This window comes from Hypanus sabinus, chromosome 7, assembly GCF_030144855.1.
Source record: "Hypanus sabinus isolate sHypSab1 chromosome 7, sHypSab1.hap1, whole genome shotgun sequence".
In the NCBI taxonomy this organism is placed as follows: domain Eukaryota; kingdom Metazoa; phylum Chordata; class Chondrichthyes; order Myliobatiformes; family Dasyatidae; genus Hypanus; species Hypanus sabinus.
In genome coordinates, this window is record NC_082712.1 from 108,772,424 (window position 1) to 108,792,078 (window position 19,655).

Genomic DNA, 19,655 nt, shown 5'->3' on the forward strand with positions numbered 1-19,655 from the left:
GACAATAAATCAGCCATGATGGAATGGCAGAGCAGTTTTGATGGGCCAAGTGTCCTAATTCAGCTCCTGTGCCTTATGGCTTTTGATTTGCTCGACTCCTTGAAACTAATATCTGACTGGAAATGTGACCAATTCTCCCTCCACAAATGCTGAACTTCCCATTTTTAAAAAAATTGACATAACATTATGCATTTTTTCAATTTTAACTTTCACCCTAATTCTTCTTCCTAGTACAGTCTCTATTCTCAGAGATTTGAAACCAACTCCAGATTTTAACCATCTACCAACTCTGGCTGGACCACAGTGATTATTATTATGGATTTATTGAGTATGCCCACAAGAAAATGAATCTCAGGTTGTATATGGCGCCATATATGTACTTTGATAATACATTTACTTTGAACTTTGAGCTTTTGCACTTTAACAGCCAGCGAAAACTGTTCCGTACCCCAGTATCACTCTCACTGCCAGGATGACCCCGGCTTCTATTCTCAGTTACGAGACCTCCTCTCAAAATTCCCTTTCCCCGACTCTCTTCTCACGGTTGCAACATGGAGAGGTCACGGCACTCTGTCATAAAAGCTGATGCCAAATTATGGGGAAATTAACCACTAATGGCTCTCATCTCCCCCAACGTTATGATTCAGCCGGTTTCGACTGAACTCATGCTCTGGGGCGTATTACCACAATGAGGGCGCTATATAAATGTTGTTAGCTGGGCTAAAAGTACTTTCCCTGCTTTGTCACTGGATTACCCCGGTCGCCAAATTCTCATGCTCTCCCGCTCTGATTCCTGGCGAAGTGTTTGTTTTGCTTTATCAGGCGCCGCTCCAGCCCGGGTCAAGTGCCGCAGCAGTTCAGCGGCAGTTTGCACCGAGCCCTCTGCCGGACAGCACGGGGCTTGGGGCTCAGGGCTCACTAGGAGCGGGGCAGTGTAGCTCCCGCGGTTCCTGAGCCCGGCGGCGTTGGGAGATGGCGCGACGGCCCAGAGAAATGGCCAACGCCGCCGGCGACTCCAGCTTGGACCCCGGCATTAAAGAAATGAACGAGACGTGGAAGGGGACGGTCGCCTGCCTGGGGGTCGCCTTACTTTTCCTTATGACCATCGGCGTCCTTTACTGGCAGGTAGTGGATAAGCCGGACACCAACTGGATTCTGAGGGGTCAGGTCAGCGGGCTGGTGTGGGACAGGAGGACCCTATCCTTCTCACTGATGTCCCTCAGCCAGGACAAGACTTTCGCTCGCATCGACGCCCGCCACTTGTCTGGCCAAGGAGTCACCCTGCTAAATAATCTTTGCTGGTTCAATACCACCCGGTTCTGTTACACATGGGACGGCGTGGGCGAACTCCAGGTGTCCCTGGATGCACAGAATCAGAGCGTGGCGGAGTGTTACCGGGTAGACTGGACACCCCTCCACTGCCAAGTGGCGCTGAAGGTAATTCCACTGGTAATCACTCTGAGGCAGCCCGTGGGGTGGGGGGTTGCTCTGATCGCTTAATGGAATTGACAAAACCGTCTACTTAGCCCAATAGATTCTGTATGTTTCACACGACTTAATGTGCCACATAAGGATACATCTAGTTACATAACTATCAGCTGTGGTTCAGTGGTATCACTCTCCCCCAAGTCATGAGGTTGCAGGTTCAAGTTCCAGGCTTGAGACCTCAGATAAGCTGAGTGCCCAGGAGTCTGCTGTGATTTTGGAGAGAGTGGTGCACTTAGAGAGAAACAGTACTGAGTCATGGCAATAAGACCATAAGATATTCAGCTCATCAAGTCTGCTCCACTAAGAGAAGCAGTTATGTTGTAAAAAAGGTAAACCTGAGGTGGTGCTGCAGGGTGCTGGGGTGGTGTGGCAATGTGTGATGGGAGGGCATGATGGGGTTGACCCACACAGTGTGCTGGGATGGTGCTGCACTGTGTGATGGGGGTGTGATGGAACGGTGGGGTACGGTGTGATGGGATGGTGCGGCAAGGTGTGAGGGTATGGTGTCATATGGTGTGATGAGACAATGTTGAGTGTGCTTCATTAATTTTGCTTTATTGTTGGCAGAGCATTATTGAAGTAATACTGCACAGTTGGTAACATGTTTTTGGGTTAGAAGTAAAGAATCAGAATTAGATTTATTATCACTGACATATGTCATGAAATCTGTTGTTTTGCAGCATTGGTACAGTGCAACACATAATATATGCTATCAATTAAAGTAAGAAATAAATATGGAAAAAATTAAATGTGTAGTGTACAATGCAAATAAAAATAGAGAGGTAGTGTTCATGAGTTCCTTGTCCATTCAGACAACTGATGACGTAGAGGAAGAAGCTGTTCCTAAAACACTTAATGAATGTGTGTTTTCAGGCTCCTGTACCACCACCTTGATGAGAAGAGGACATGTCTTTTGTGCTAGGGGTCCTTAAAGATGGATGCCACATTTTTGAATGCATTACCTTTTGAAGATGTCCTCAATGCTGGGAGGCTATTGGCCATAATGGAGCTGGCTGAGTTTTCTCTCTGCAGCTTTTTTTCCATCCTGTGCCTCTCTAACCCAGATAATCAGTTAGACTGCTCTCCATGGTACATTTGTGGAAATCTGCTAGAGCCTTTGATGATATACTGAATCTCCTTAAACTACAAATGAAATATAGCCACTGGCATACTTTCTTTGTAATTATATTGGTAACTTTATAGAAGCAAGAGGTCAGTACATACTTTAATTCAGTATGGCTATGGTTCAGCTTTTACATTAACACCACTGCTTAACCCTGTACTACTTGATATCTTTAATATCTTGAAATCAATCTTTGTCTTGTTTCTATCAAATTAATGTGCATTCATGGCTTTCTAACATAGAGCATTACAAAGGTTTACTATTCTCTGGGCGCCACAATTATTTTAAGGTCCATTCTGAATGGTCAATTTATTATGAGACTGAAGCCCCTACTTCTGGATGTCCTTGGCAGTGGAAATATCAATCCTGTGTCTGCCCTGTCTAAATCTGTATTGATTTTATATCTTCCAATGACACTGTCTCTTATTTTTCTAAACTCAAGGCCTTCAATTAAGTTGGCTAATTCTCCCCTCGTCTGAGAAATCTGCCAAACCTGCAATGTCCACTGCACTCCCTTTAACATAAATATTGTCTCCATTAGGTAAAGATATCAGGCTTCTACAGAATATTTCAGATACAGAGCACTATAATTGCCGCAGAGCTCTTTTGTTTGATGCTAAAATCCTCTTGCAATTAAGGTCAACACAGAACTGGCCTTCCTAATTGCTTGGTGTATCTAAATACTAACTTTCAGTGATTTGTGTACAAGGACATCCAAGTCTCTGTGTACACCAATCTTTTAATCTTTGAAGTGAGATATTAAGGGAAGACTTTTTTTTTGTTCTTTCAAATGAATGCAAAAGATTCCATAGCATTATTTTAAGAAGATTGAAGGAGTTCTGCTTAGTGCTGAGGAAAATATTTTCCCCACACTAAATTAACCAGTGCAGATTTTCTTGTTATCTCCCTGTGTTCAGATTTCACTGTGTACAAATACACTGTCATGTTCCAACATTACAAAGTCAACTACACTTCCAACAAAGCTTACAGCAGGATTTGGATCAGCTGAAAAATGGGTTGAAAATTGGCAGATGGAATTTAATGCAGATAAATGCTCTTTGGCTGGATAAACCAGGAGCGGACTTGCACAGTGAACAGTGGGGTATTGAGGTGTGCAGTAGAACAGAAGAATCTGGGAATACAGATCCATGATTCCTTGAAAGTGGCATCACGGGTAGATAAGGTCATCAAGAGAGCTTTTAGCACAAAGTTGGGATATTATTTTGAAATTGTATAAGATGTTGGTGAGGCCAAATCTGGAGTATTGTGTGCAGTTCTGGTCACCCTCAACAGGAAAGATATCAATAGATTGAAAGTACACAGAGAAAACTTCAAAGGAATAATGCTGCTGGGACTTGAGGACCTGAGTTATTGAATAGGTTAGAATCAGAATCATGTTTAATATTACAGTATGTTTCGAGAAATGTGTTGCTTTAAGGCATCACCTTTGAAGGTGTCCTTGATGCTATGGAAGCTAGAACCTATGATAGAGCTGGCTGAGCTTGAAACTTCCTGCTGTTTTCTCCGATCTTGTGCAGTAGCTCCTCCATATCAGACAGCAAAACAACCAGTTAGAGTGCTCCCCGTCGTACATCTGTAAAAGCTTGAGAGTGTCTTTCATGACATACCAAGTCTCCTCAAGCTCCTAATGAACAATTGCTGCTGTCATGCCTTGTTTGTAATTGCATCAATACATTGGATCCAGGATAGATCTTAAGAGATATTGCCACTTGAAACTTCAACTGCTGATCTCTCTTTGAGGACTGGTGTGTTTTCTTTCAACTTTCCCTTCCTGAAGTCCATAATCATTCGTTGGTCTTACTGACATTGAGTACAAGGTTGCTATTGCGATACCACTCAACCAGCTGATCCATCTCACTCCTGTATGTCTCCTTGTCACACTTGGTATATAGTGTACTAAAACCATATATAATGATCATGGGACACTACAGAATAGTGTGAGAGTGTAGTGATTCCGCCTTTGTTTATGATGACCTAGCACCAGTGTTTATTTATCTAGAGATATTGTGTAAGGTCCTAGAGTTATGGAGCAGTACAACACAGAAATGGCACCTTTGGCCCAACCAGGCCACGTCAACCATGATGCCTATCTATGCCAATTTCATATGTCTTCATTAGCCTTGTACCCTTCTACTCCTTTCCTATCTGAGTACCTGTCCAAATGCTTTATATATGTCATAATTGTATCTGCCTCTGCTATCTATTCCACCAGATTGTTCCATATAATCACCACCTTCTTTGTAGGGAAAACCTGCCCCTCTCATCTTAAACTTACTGTATCCCCTCAGTTTTAAACTCCCAAACTGTGTGGAAAGACTTTTATTATTTACCTTACTTATGTCCCTCATAATATTCTAACCTTTAAAATGTCATACCTCAACTTCCTTCACTTCCAGTGATGATAAACACAGCCTTTCCTTGTAACCAAAGCCCCCTATTACAGGTAGCATCCTGGTGAATCTCTTCTGCACTCTTTCTAATGCTGTCACATCCTTGTGGAGTAATCAGAACTGTACACAATACTCCAAATGTCATCTGACCAATGTTTCATATAGCTGGACCATGACATCTTGATCCTTAAAGTCTGTGCATTAGCCTATGATGGCAAGCATAACAAGTGCCTTCTTCACTACCCTATCCATATGTGTCGCAATTTTCAGGGAGCCATAGACTAGCACTACAAGGTCATTCTGTACATAAATACATTCACACTAATCTAGATTGAATTTCATTTGCTACTGTTCCATCCAACTGTCCCTCTGACAACCTTTGCCATCTATAACTCCACCATTTTTATGTCATCAGCACATTTACTAATTAGACCACATCCATTCTCACCCAAGACAATTAAGCATATGACAAACAATAGAAGTCCCAACATTGATCCCTGTGGTATGCCACTTTTCCAAACTTCCAGTCAGAGAAACAACCTTGCACCACTACCCTCTGCCTCCTTTCACCAAGCTAATTTTGGAGGCAGTTTGACAACACACCTTAATACCATGTGTTTTAACTTTCTGAACTAGCCTATTGTGTGGGACCTTATCTAAAGCTTTGTCAAAGTCCATGTATACCACCTCTACACCCTGTCTTCATTAATTTTCTTAGTAACCTCTTGTAGAAACTCAATCAGCGTTTTAATATTTATGGTCAGTGTGCAATGTCTCTTGTTCACCCTGTCGGGCATCTCCTGCCTCATCCATGTAAGTCTGCAATTCCCACATCCGGTCTCATCCAACACCTTAGAATCTACAAGTCTTTCTCAATCCCATGGGGACTGGCTAAAAAGTGTGCGATGATTAAAAATCAGTATGTAATGATCACATCTAAGTATGTAATAATCTCACATCATTATAGGTCATGGTGTAATGCTTTAGAATCAGTATGGCATAACACTGTGTCTGTGAGGTTTGGGCTGATGTGAGAGGCCATAGAGGCCTCTTAAATGTCTGGTGGAGTCCTGATTGATGGTGATTGTTGTATATGGTGCATTGTATGGCAACACTGATTGTGCAGTTATTGGGAGAAATGATTTGATGATATTTTGGTTAACTTTACACAAATAAATCATTAAACTCTGTATCATTGTACTTTTCTTTTGGGGTATGAATGCTATTGTTGGTATTTAGGATGATTTCTTTGTATCACCAGTTTACTATGGACCTCAACAGCTTTCAGAATATTTTTTGATCCTGAGTTATCTTCTTTTATGACATACGTAGAGGTAGGTGTTCAGTCCATCATGTCTGTGCCAGCTTTTGGGTCATTTCCATCAGTTTTGTTTAGCTCCTCCACTTACTTCCTAGTAAGCTGTTCCCTCTCAGATGTGCACCAGTTCTCTCCTAGTTTTCTTTTTGCCCTGTTTGGTCAGGACAATCTGTAACAGCAAATTATACAAACCAGTATATTGGAAATGCAAACATGAGGAAATCTGCAGATGCTGGAAATTCAAGCAACACACACACAATGCTGGTGGAACTCAGCAGGCCAGACAGCATCTATAGGAAGAAATACAGTTGACATTTTGGGCCGCGACCCTTTGTCAGGACTAATTGAAAGAAGAGATAGTAAGAAATATGGGAGGGGGGGGGAGATCCAAATGATAAGAGAAGACAGGAGGGGGGAGGGATGAAGCTAAGAGCTGGAAAGGTGATTGGCAAAAGGGATACAGAGCTGGGGGGGGGGGGGGGGAGAGGATCATGGGACGGGAGGCCTAGGGAGAAAGAAAGGGGGAGGGGAGCACCAGAGGGAGATGGAGAACAGCCAAGGAGTGATTGTGAGAAAGCAGAGAGAGAAAAAAGACAGAGGGAAAAAAGGGGAAAAATAACAAATAAATAAATTAGGGATGGGGTAAAAAGGAGAGGAGGGGCAGTAACAGAGGAGAAATCAATGCTCATGCCATCAGGTTGGAGGCTACCCAGACAGAATATAAGGTGTTGTTCCTTCAACCCGAGTGTGGCTTCATCTTGACAGTGGAGGAGGCCGTGGATAGACATATCAGAATGGGAATGGGACGTGGAATTAAAATGTGTGGCTACTGGGAGATCCTGCTTCCTCTGGCGGATAGAGCATGGGTGTTCAGTGAAACGATCTCTCAGTCTGCGTCGGGTCCCACCAATATGTAAAAGGCTGCACCGGGAGCGCCAGATGCAGTATACCACACCAGCCGACTCACAGGTGAAGTGTTCCCTCACTGGAAGGACTGTCTGGGGCTCTGAATGGTGGTGAGGGAGGAAGTGTAAAAGCAGGTGCAGCCCTTGTCCCACTTACAAGGATAAGTGCTGGGAGGGAGATTGGTGGGAAGGGATGGGGATGCAAATGGACAAGGGAGTCATGTAGGGAGTGATCCCTGCTGAAAGCAGAAGCGGGGGATGGAAAAATGTGCTTGGTGGTGGGATCCCATTGGAGGTGGCGGAAGTTACGGAGAATTATATGATGGACCCAGAGGCTGGTGGGGTGGTAGGTGAGGACAAGGGGAACCCTATCCCTAGTGGGGTGGCAGGAGGATGGGGTGAGAGCAGATGTGTGTGAAATGGGAGAGATGTGTTTGAGAGCAGAGTTGATGGTGGAGGAAGGGAAGCCCCTTTCTTTAAAGAAGGAAGACATCTCCTTTGTCCTGAATTGAAAAGCCTCATCCTGAGAGCAGATGCGGCAGAGATGGAGGAATTGCGAGATGCCATCTTGCAAAAATACCATCCCCTTCTCGCAATTCCTCCGTCTTCGCCGTATCTGCTCACTGCAGCCACTGTGTATCAGTGATGGAAGGAATGAAGTTAGTTTGGTTACCAATAAAGTGAGTTTTAGTGGTCAAGTTCTTCTAGGTAAGTGTTAAATATTCTATTACATGCTGTATAGACAGAGAAAAGGATTTGAAGAATTAGGAAGTTGTGTTGCTTTCTGCTGGATAACCAGCCTCTGAATTGGTGTCACAACAGGCTAGTCATTGAGTTTTCAGCTTGGTAGTGACCCCTCAGGATATTGTTACTGGGGCACGCTGTAATGGTTGAACCATTGAATGTCAACAGTAGGTGATTAGATTCACTGGTAATAGTTTTTGTCTGGAACTCTTGTGGAATGAATGAGACTTGTCACTTATCACCTGCCTCAATGTCATTTGAATCGTAATGCAGGCTGGCATAATGAATGCATAAAAAAGCTGAGATTCAATGAGTGTATCGGTGTGCTGGTGAGCATTGCTATCACAGGACTTCAGATGGAGACTGAATCATTAGCTATTTTCCATACCTTAATTTTATATTTCTTATATTTGCTGCATTGTTTACATTTGCAGTATTTGTAATTAATATACGAGTGCCACGGTAGATTAGTAGATAGTACAACGCTATTACTGTTCAGGGTGTCAGAATTCGGGGTTCAATCCCAGCATCCTCTGTAAGGATTGTCTGTACATCCTTATGGGTTGCATGGGTTTTCTCTGGGTCCTCATGTTTCCTCCCATAACCAAAAGACATACCGAGTAGGTTAATTGATAACTGCAAATCGTCCAGTGATTAGTTTAGGGTTAAATCGATGTTGTTAAGATTTGCTGGGCGGTGTGTCTTGAAGGGCTGGAAAGGCCTTATCTGTGCTGGATCTCCAAACAAAATAAAATAATGACTGTTACAAGCTTGAACTGTTGTATGTACTGTACCTGCTGTACTGAAATTATGGACTTTATGTAAACATGCTATTTATGTGCATTCACTATTATGGTGTTGCTGGCTTTATCAGATGAATGTTAAGGCAGAGGCAGAATTATTGGAATTATCCCTAATGATGTTTGGTTAACACTGTGTTTAGTGGCAATTTTCTGTGTAAATTAATTTTATACAAAATATCAGCTCGATGGTGTGATAATGTGCTATAGAAATATCACTTATTGTATATTGCCCTTTCTGTTAAATCTGTCCATATTTGCTTGAATATTTATACATCTGCACTTAGCACAAGTGAAGCAGAAGTGAATTAATGAGCCATTCAGAGGTCAGACTTTCATCCATATTAGAATTTAGAAATTTGTAACTGGCTTGGATACTTCCATAAAACAGAGCATGTCCATGCTGCTCGTTTGGAGCCTAAAGAGTACAGGGAAAGAACCATCTCCCTGGTAACTAATACCTTAGTCTGTATTACATGCAAATCAGAAAACCCAAATACATTAGCAGTCAATTTCTTTGGTTACTCAGACTCCCTGTGTAGATCCATTAAGCGTACTGTAATTGTGAGAGGCATTGTTATTGAAAGGAGGTCAGGAGAAGTTGTGCAGAATTATTTTTGATCTGGTTTATCCCCAAGCTAGAAATCTCCAAATTGAAGCTGTAACTGAGGTGTTGGCAAGGCGACAGATCTTAAAATATGGCTGAACATTAAAAAAATATACATTACAGTTTACAAGCTACCCATGTCACATGGGTTGTACCCAAGTACCCAGTCTCTCTCAGTGTGGTTGATGGAATTTTACAGGAACAGTGGCTTTAGCACCACTGAATGATTTACTACAAGGAGATATTTTGCAGAAAGTGATTCATACTGTTCTTAGAGCCTCCATATCAAGCTGTGATGTAACCAGTCAGAATGTTCTCACCCATACATCTATAGAAATTTATGTCTTTGTTGAAATATTATCAATAAAACTAATTGTGCAACTGTGGATTTGTGATTCATCCTCTTCCCCACCCCCAACCAATCATTTTGCCATGTTCATGTCCAAACCAAGAATGGCTAGTTAGTTTTATCAATGCCTCCTCTTTGTTTCTAGTCTAATTCAATTGAATAAGTTAAAATTCCATATTATCTTATGAAATCTGAGTTCATTTCCTCTAGCTTATTCAAGCATCAGGAATAGTGTTCCAGTAAAATAACACTGTACTGCGTTGTATGTGCTTGGTTGGTAATCTATTCAGGAGCTCTCAGGCTAATGTAACTCAGTGTATTGGGTTGAGTTCACGTGCAACAAAGGGAGCGAAAATTAGGTTAGAGGCAGGAAGGGTGAATGAGATTGGTTTACTGTTGACACAGGATCCATCCAGAGAATAAGAGTCTCTGCATAAATTGTATTGGCAATAAATACTAACAGTGCTGTATTTTCAAATTGTTACTTTTAATATTGGACAATTTTATAGGCAATAACCAGTGTTGGGGACACCCAGTGCCAGGACCCAATATGGTCACATTACAAAGGGCACAGCCTCTCCTTAAGTAATCAGCATTCTTCTTCATTCCTTTTGGAAGCATGAGTGCAAATGTTAGGCAAAGGCTGAATTAAGCAGGGGAATTACTCCTACTGAAGGTGATTTGGTAGACTAGCCATACACAGTAGCAAGAGGTAAAATTGGTGAGGAAACTCCACTAAAGGTTAGTGTCTACATGGAAGTTTTACTGAGATTAAATAGCAGAGAGCACAGTGTGAAAATAAGATTAAATAGCGAGGAGTTGTGTAAGTGTAAACAGAAAATACAAACCATAATAGGATGGAATGGATATGGAGGGTAGGAGATGAAAAAACTGTGAAATGTATATGGATCATGGAATGAGGTTAGTGTATTTAATGAACATTTAATCTGCTGTATTATAATTGTTTAGTAGAGGACAATTTATTTTCCACAATTATATTAAATGTTTCCACCAAAAAGAAATTCAAGACTGTAGTCCATAAATATTGTTCTTCATTACTAAATGCAGTAAAGTACATTGCTGTCATTCAGCTGTATTGTGCGAGGCAGATCATTTGCATGCCTGACATCAGAACGAGACACTCTATTCCATGCCCTAACACAGAAAGAAATTACCAGGTAGACAAAACAAAAGATTCAAAAATGTGCTCAGAGTCTCCATGAAAGATGCAATATCCCCATTGACTCTTGGTGGTCTCAATCTTTTGACATTCAACGGGGAGCACTGAGGTCTCCAAGTCCACTTATCAGGAAAACACAAAAGCCCTCTGTATATGGGAAGGTGTGAACTACCTCTCCAGCTACAACCTCTCTGCCCATCTGTAGGAGAGAGAAGAGCAAGAAGCAGGTGCAAGAGTGGCTGTCCCCCTTAACAATAAGTACTCCTGCTTGAGAACTGTTGGGGAGGGGGGGCCTACCTGGGAGAAGCAACAGTGGTTGTACCTCTGGCACAGAGTTTGGCCATGTGGCTCAAAAGGGTAGAGAAAGGAAGAGGATGGCAGCAATGATAGGGGACTCTGTAGTTAGGAGGTCAGACAGGCGATTCTGTGGGCACAGGACAGAAACGCGGATGGTAGTTTGCCTCCCAGGTGCCAGGGTCCAGTATGTTTCTGATCGTGTCCACGCTATCTTGAAGTGGGAAGGAGAACAGCCAGAGGTTGTGGTATATATTGGTACCAATGACATAGGTAGGTAAAGTGAGGAAGTCCTGAAAACAGACTGCAGGGAGTTAGGAAGGAAGTTGAGGAGCAGGACCTCAAAGGTAGTAATCTTGGGATTACTGCCTGTGCCAGGTGACAGTGAGTATAGGAATAGAATGAGGTGGAGGATAAATGCATGGCTGAGGGATTGGAGCACAGGGCAGGGATTCAGATTTCTGGATCATTGGGACCTCTTCTGGGGCAGGTGTGACCTGTATGGGTTGCACTTGAATCTGAGGGGGACCAATATCCTGGCGGGGAGGTTTGTAAAGGCTACTGGGGAGAGCTTAAACTAGAATTGCTGGGGGGTGGGAACCTAACTGAAGTGAATAAGGAAAGGGTGGTTGGCTCACAAATAGAGAAAGCTTGGAGACAGTGCGAAAGGGAGGATAGGCAGGTAATAGAAGGGACTCACTCAGACTGAAGGTTGGATCAACCTTAGAGCGTGGATCAACACTTGGAGCTATGATGTTGTGGTTGTTACAGAGACTTGGATGGCTCGGGGCAGGAATGGCTACTTCAAGTGCCAGGCTTTAGATGTTTCAGAAAGGACAGGGAGGAAGGCAAAAGAGGTGGGGGTGGCACTGTTGATCAGACATAGTGTCACGGCTGCAGAAAAGGAGGAAGTCACGGAGGGGTTGTCTACAGAGTCTCTGTGGGTGGAAGTCAGGAATAGGAAGCGGTCAATAACTCTACAATGTGTTTTTTTTTTATAGACCACCCAACAGTAAGTAGCAGGGACGTCGAGGAGCAGATAGGGAGACAGATTCTCGAAAGGAGTAATAATAACAGGGTTGTTGTGGTGGGAGGTTTTAATTTCCCAATTATTGACTGGCATCTCCCTAGAGTGAGGGGTTTAGATGGGGTGGAGTTTGTTAGGTGTGTTCAGGAAGGTTTCTTGACACAATATGTAGACAAGCCTACAAGAAGAGAGGCGGTACTTGATTTGGTTTTGGGAAATGAACCTGGTCAGGTGTCAGGTCTCTCAGTGGAAGATCATTTTGGAGATTCTATCTCCTTTACCATAGCATTGGAGAGGAATAGGAACAGACAAGTTAGGGAAGTGTTTAATTGGAGTAAGGGGAAATATGAGGCCATCATGCAGGAACTTGGAAGCATAAATTGGAAACAGCTGTTCTCAGTGAAACATACCAAAGAGATGTGGCAAATGTTCAGGGGATATTTGCGTGAGGTTTTGCATAGATACGTTTCAGTGAGACAAGGAAAAGATGGTAGGGTACAGGAACCGTAGTGTACAAAGGCTGTAGTAAATCTAAACAAGAAGAAAAGAAGAGCTCATGAAAGGTTCAAAAAACTAGGTAATGTTAGAGACCTAGAAGATTATAATGCTAGCAGGAAGGAGTTTAAAAATGAAATTAGAAGAGCCAGAGGGGGCCATGAGAAGGCCTTGGCAGACAGGATTAAAGAAAACCCCAAGGCATTCTACAATTATGTGAAGAGCAAAAGGATTAGACATGAGAGAATAGGACCAATCAAGTGTGACAGTGGAAAAGTGTGTATGGAACTGGAGGAGATGGCAGAGGTACTTAATGAATACTTTGCTTCAGTATTCACTACGGAAAAGGATCTTGGCGATTGTAGGGATTATTTGCAGTGGACTGAAAAGCTTGAGCATGTAGATATTAAGAAAGAGAATGTGCTGGAGCTCTAGGAAAGCATCAAGTTGTATAAGTCACCGGGACCAGATGGGATGTACCCCAGGCGACATGGGAAGCGAGGGAGGAAATTGCTAAACCTCTGGCGATGATCTTTGCATCATCAATGGGGATGGAAGAGATTCCGGAGGATTGGAGGGTTGCAGTTGTTGTTCCCTTATTCAAGAAACAGAGTAGGAATAGCCCAGGAAATTATAGACCAGAGTCTTACTTTAGTGGTTGGTAAGTTGATAGAGAAGATCCTGAGAGGCAGGATATACGAGCATTTGGAGAGGCATAATATGATTAGTAATGGTCAGCATGGCTTTGTCAAAGGCAGGTCGTGCCTTACGAGCCTGATTGAATTTTTTGAGGATGTGACTAAACACATTGATGAAGGTAGAGCAGTAGATGTAGTGTATATGGATTTTAACAAAGCATTTGATAAGGTACCCCATGCAAGGCTTGTTGAGAAAGTAAGGAGGCATGGGATCCAAGAGGACATTGCTTTATGGATCTAGAACTGTCTTGCCTACATAGGCAAAGAGTGGTTGTAGATGGGTCATATTCTGCATGGAGGCTGGTTACCAGTGGTTTGCCTCAGGGATCTGTTCTGGGACCCCTACTTGATTTTTATGATTTTTATAAATGACCTGGATGAGGAAGTGAGGGATGGGTTAGTAAATTTTCCTGATGACACAAAGGTTGAGGGTGCTGTGGAGGGCTGTCAGAGGTTACAGCAGGACATTGATAGGATGCAAAACTGAGCTGAGAAGTGGCAGATGGAGTTCAATCCACAAAACTGGAGTGGAAGGAAGGCATCCTGAATCAGGAGGGTGTGCCTAGGATAAGAGAAGAAGAAGAAAGAATTCAGCAAAAGCTTTACTGAGAGTGAATATTAAAAGTGGAATTTTCTATCACAAAGAGTACTAGAGACTGACTACAGCAGAAAACCCGATAAGTACATGAGTGGAAATGGTTTAGATTACAGAGTCTGAATTAGATAAACAACAGTGTAGATTGATAAGGATCGATGATCTCTTTCTATGTGATTTTCTGCATAGTTTGGGTTTTGTGTAATTGGATTCTCTTTACCTTGTCTACAGGATTGCTTTTCCATGGTGAATGTATCCTGGTATGGAGGAGGAAGTATGCACTTACAGTACTGGCCCATAAACAATGCAAACATCGACTGGCAGCCATTCATTATCAGTGATCTACAAGACACACCCACTGGTTATGGATCAGTATTAGAGAGATACTTCCTTGGATCAACAGGTAAGTTTTCTTTCCGATGTTACTATACATAATTTGTACTATTGAAAATTTTGGATTAGCTTAGTTCCATAGCTGAAGGCAGGTTGGTTATAAATAAATTAGTGTAACAATTCATAGCCAAAAGCATAATTAAGAGGGGAGTTAATCATCTTTCCTGCCTTTCTGAACCTGTTGGAAATGAGCAGAATAAGCCTTTGAATAAGGCAGATGTACTTTTATTGATGGAGTTAGATGTGTATATCACAGAAATGGGACCATTGGTTCACAGTGCCCATGCCAACCATCTTGCCCACCTAAACTAATCCCATTTAACTCTAAATACTTTAATCTTTAAGTCAGTCTATTTGAAAGTAATTCTTTATTCTTATAATTGTTGAATGTTATTTTATTGCATGTTGCACCACTACACTACAGCAAATTCCTAATACATGAAAATGTATATGGTAAAAAATGTTAATCTTTGAGCCCTGATTTAACCTCATTAGCTTCATATCTTTTTCTACCACGCTCAGTCAAGTGCTTCTTAAACATAGTTGTATTGACGTGGTTCAGGTTTTACTGCTATGCTGTTGGTAATTCATTTTAGCAGTTCTGTAAGAGCAGTAGGTTCTTCTTTGAGTATGTTTGGGTTTGAGCTAAAGGTAAGGGGGTGTGATGTGCATACTTAGGAATGCAGTCTCGTCCAATCAGGATGGTGAATTTGGAGGCAGGTTCTAGAGAACGCTTGGCAAAGAGGATTTTTGCGATGGACACTAGTGTGGATCAAGGCCTTTTTGGCAGGAGCTGGGAAAGGACACGAGGGAAAGATGGCTGATGATGCCATCCCTGTTGCACAAGGTGCTTTGTGCAGATGAATGGCTTCAAGGAGATGGACCAATACCCACATGGTATTGGTCGTTTGTTTGAGATAGATTTCAAGTGGCATTCGGAAGATGGTGTGGGCTTTCATGTAGACAGTGGTCCAGCACGTGAGTTAAAGCCAACTTCAAGATGAGCTCCAACTTAAGTGCACATTTTGTCTGGGTTAACAGTAATGGGCCCTTTTTCTTTTTTTCTTTTCCACTAACTGTTCGAAAAAGCTGAAATTCGTCAATATACTTTCTTTATAATTGTGTGGAGTGTACGGTCTGTATTTCATGCTGACAGGTAATTGCAAGTGGGCAGCATTTACATAGTGTTTGTTCAGATAGGGGTTCGGATAGGTGAAACAGCCCAACCTCCCGATTTTGTTGGGACCAAAGTCATATTGACCCTCGATGTATGCAATACAAGAAAGGTGGTTTTCTTTTAGATGTAAAACTACACTTGAAAGAACAAGAACATGGGGTCCTGATCATTTATTCTACAAAATTAATCAGTATTGCTACAAAATAAATAGCATGATATTGCATCTTTCATGAAAACAGGCACAAAAGTAGCACTTCACAGTAGTTTGTGAATAGTTTGTTTAGGCAATGCAAATATTATTTTGTTAGTGTATGAAGGACAAAGCAGCATCTGCACAAATGCCTCAATTTGTAGGACTTTAGCATGGATCAACTGTGTGTAATTTCAGGAATTTGGCAGAAGTTCAAACAAATCCATGGCTGGTGTTCCGAAAGGGGCAGTTCTAAATGGGGACCACTGATGGAAGTAGTAGGACATCTTGGACTGATCTAACATAGAGATATGTTATGACATTGAAGCAACTACCTTTTTTCTCCAGTGCTCATTTACATGTTAAGTAGAAGAGATCATCAAAGGAAAAGACTGGAGTGTCAGAAAATATCCCAAAATGCCATTTGCAAAATCATAAGAAATCTGATCCATTGTTGCCTTCCTTGGTAGAGATATTGGTCTTGCTGTTAAGGAGAATACAGGTGGATATACATTTTCCTATCAGGACTTGCTTTTCTGGGCCAGACCAGTGCTTTTCTCACTGTACATTTGGGCTCTAGTATTGCAGCAGTGTTGTCAAATATACTTTGCAGAACTGTTAATATTATTATCATGCCACTGAGCAATCTCAATGCCCAGGCATTACATGCTTAAAGATCCGTGATTCAAAGTCTTACATTGCTATAAGTAAAAAAAAAGATAGCTGATTGTATCTCATCAGCATTTTTGGACCTTAATTCATCTGCATTGTTCAGAAAAGTCATGGGCTGTGTGATTGAACTTCAATGTAGGTTATTAGGTCTGGTGGTTTTTTTGGGACTAGTTGTATTATCTTGGCTGCTGTGTTTTCTCCATTACAATAATGACGTTGTCCTTGAAAATACTTTATTGACTCCGTGACATGCCAAAATCATGAAAGCTGCTACTACATGATGTGAGACTTATTCAATATAAATTGTGTATATGTTTATCCTTGACATCTATCCAAACAGCTGAGATCAAACTGAATTATTCCCCTACTATCTGTGCAACTATTTGTATTGACTTCCCTGTACTGAAAAGCACTTATACTATCTCTTAGATGTATGGGCAGTAAAGCATGCTATCTTACCTTTCTATTGGAGATCCATGACACTTTGATAATGGATTTCAAATCTAAACTGATTGATGTTGATCCCTATTGGGTTAGTTTTCTTTTGGTAGTTAGTCCACTATTCATACATGAGTCTAATCCCCAAATCCCAAATATGTCTGCGTTTGTTGCACTCCGGATTCTGTCTGACCTCTCTGTAACTCTGTCTGTATTCAAGAAGTATGAGAGGAAACAAAGTACAAGTAAAGAGCATCAAACCCATTGGCAGGGGTTGTCAGTGGAGGTAGTGGTAGAGCAGCAACAGCTTGAATTTCAGGGAGCAATTCGGAAGACACTGGATCAACTCATCCCAAAGAAGAAGCATTTGAGAGGGAATTGTGGCAGTCAAGGGGAGTCAAACACATAAAAGCAAAAGAGAGGTCATACAATATAGCAAAAACGGTGGGGAAACAAAAGGATTGGAAAGCATTTTAAAACGAACAAAAGGCAACTTTAAAAAAAGCTAAGGAGAGAAAAGATGAAATATGAAGATAAACTAGCCAATAACATAAAAGCGGATATCAAAAGTTTTTTTCAGATATATAAAGAGTACAAGAGAGGCAGGAGTGGATATTAAACCGCTGGAAAATGACATTGGAGAAGCAGTAAAGGGGAACAAACTGAATGAGTATTTTGCGCCAGTCTTCACTGTGGAAGATGCCAGCAGTATGCTAGAAATTCGAGAGTGCTGGGGGTAGTTGCTATTACTAAGGAAAAGTTGCTTGGGAAGCTGAAAGGTCTGAAGGTAGATAAGTTGCTTGGATCAGATGGACTACACCCCAGAGTTCTGAAGGAGGTAGCTAAAGATATTGTGGAGCATTAGTAATGATCTTTAATGAAACATTAAGATTCTGGAATAGTTCTGGAGGACTGGAAAATTGTAAATGTCACTCTACTCTTTAAGAAGGCAGGGAAGCAAAAGACAGGTAATTATAAAGCAGTTAGTCTGACTCCGGTAGTTGGCAAAATGTTAGGGTCCATTATTAAAGATGAGGCTTTGGTGGACTTTGAAGTACATGTTAGAATAGGCTGAAGGTAGGATGGTTTCTTTAAGTGGATTCATTGCTTGACAAATCTGTTAGAATTGAGGAAATAACAAACAGGACAGAAAAAAGAAAGTCAGTGGGTATTGTTTACTTGGATTTTCAGAAGGCCTTTGACAAGGTGCCACACATGAGGCTGCTAAACAAGATAAGAGCTCATGGTTTTACAGGAAAGATACTAACATGGACAGAAGACTGACAGATTGCTAGAGGGTAGAGGCCAGGAATAAGCAGAGACTCTTCTGGTTGGCTGCTAGTCATTAGTGGTATTTCACCGGGGTGTACACTACTTTCCATGTTACATGCTAATAATCTGTGTGACGGAATTGATGGTTTTGTGGCCAAGTTTATGGATGATATAAGAATGGGTGGAGGGGCAGGTAATGAAGGATCTGTAGAAAGCTGTGGAGACATAAGAAGAGTGAGCACTTGAGTGGCAATAGAAGACAATGCAGGGTCATGCACTTTGGTAGAATGAATAAAGGTATTGACTATTCTCTAAAATGGGGAATGAATTCAGAAATTGAAGCTGCAAAGGAATTTGGGAGTCCTAGTGCAAAGGAATTTGGGAATTCCCTAAAGGTTTACTTGCAGGTTGAATTAGTATTAAGGAAGGAAAGTGCAATGTTAGCATTTATTTTAAGAGAACTAGAATATAAAAGTAAAATTGTAATGCTGAGGCTTTATAAGTCACTGGTGAGGCCTCACTTGTAGTATTCTGATCAGTTTTGGGCCCCTCATTTAAGATAGGTTATGCTGACATGGGAGAGGGTCCAGAGGAGGTTCATAAGAATGATCCCAGGAATGAAAGGGTTAACACTTGTAGTGCATTTTCTGGTTATTGGCCTGCAGTCAATGCAGTTCAGAAGAATGAAGGCTGTGGAGGCCAAGTCTAGGTATACTTAAAGCAGAGGTTGATAGGCTCTTGATTAGTAAGGGTGTCGATGGTTATGGGGTTGAGAGTGAAAATAAATCATCCATGATCAAATGGTGCTATAGACTCAATGGGCTAACTCTTCTAATTTATCTCCTATGTCTTATGGATTTATGGTACAGATAGTGGGGCTGCTGCTTCCCTGCTCTAGCAATCTGGGCTATGTGCTGACCTCTAGTGCTGTGTGGTATTTGAATTTTCTCCTTGTGACAAAGTGGGTTTCCCTTGGATATTCTAATTTCCTCCAATATCCCAATGACATATGGGATTGTAGATGAAATTTTTCCAATAGGTGTGTTGGGAGAATTAGATGGTTTGAGTGTAGGATTTGTCTAAAAGGATGGTTGTCTGTCAGTGAATGGGCCAAAGGGCCTGTTTCCATGCTGCAAGACTCAGTGACTTCTGAGGTGGTGCAGCTTTAGAGGGTGACCAATACAATCAGTACAAATGGGTTAAATCAACATCGTCAAGCTACTTTCATTCTTGGTTATACTGTGGCTTATAACAAAACCGTTACCTGACGAACTGACATTATCACAGACCTAGGAAAGTATAGTTTTATATGATTATCATTATCACACCCCAGTGTTTTCCTCAGCCCTTTTTATAGATCACCACTAACCTTATTGTTGGTAATGAACCCATAAGTGAAATCTAGATTCCTGAGTTTAGGAAATGGGAAATAGTCATTCAGTAAGTTTATCCATCTCATAAGAGATCTCTCCCTTAATC

At 41.7% G+C, this 19,655-nt stretch overlaps 1 protein-coding gene across 2 annotated transcripts in view; it reads left to right on the top strand.

Moving 5' to 3' along the window:
* The first annotated feature begins 752 nt into the window (after positions 1 to 752).
* Positions 753 to 19,655, top strand: part of si:ch211-236l14.4 (SITS-binding protein) — a 155,334-nt gene continuing 136,431 nt past the window's right edge. For both annotated transcript variants that reach the window (XM_059975361.1, XM_059975360.1), the window contains exons 1-2: positions 753 to 1,437; positions 14,266 to 14,437. In XM_059975361.1, coding sequence (XP_059831344.1) covers positions 973 to 1,437; positions 14,266 to 14,437 — 637 coding nt within the window. In that variant the 5' untranslated portion in view covers positions 753 to 972. The remainder of the gene's footprint in view (positions 1,438 to 14,265; positions 14,438 to 19,655) is intronic.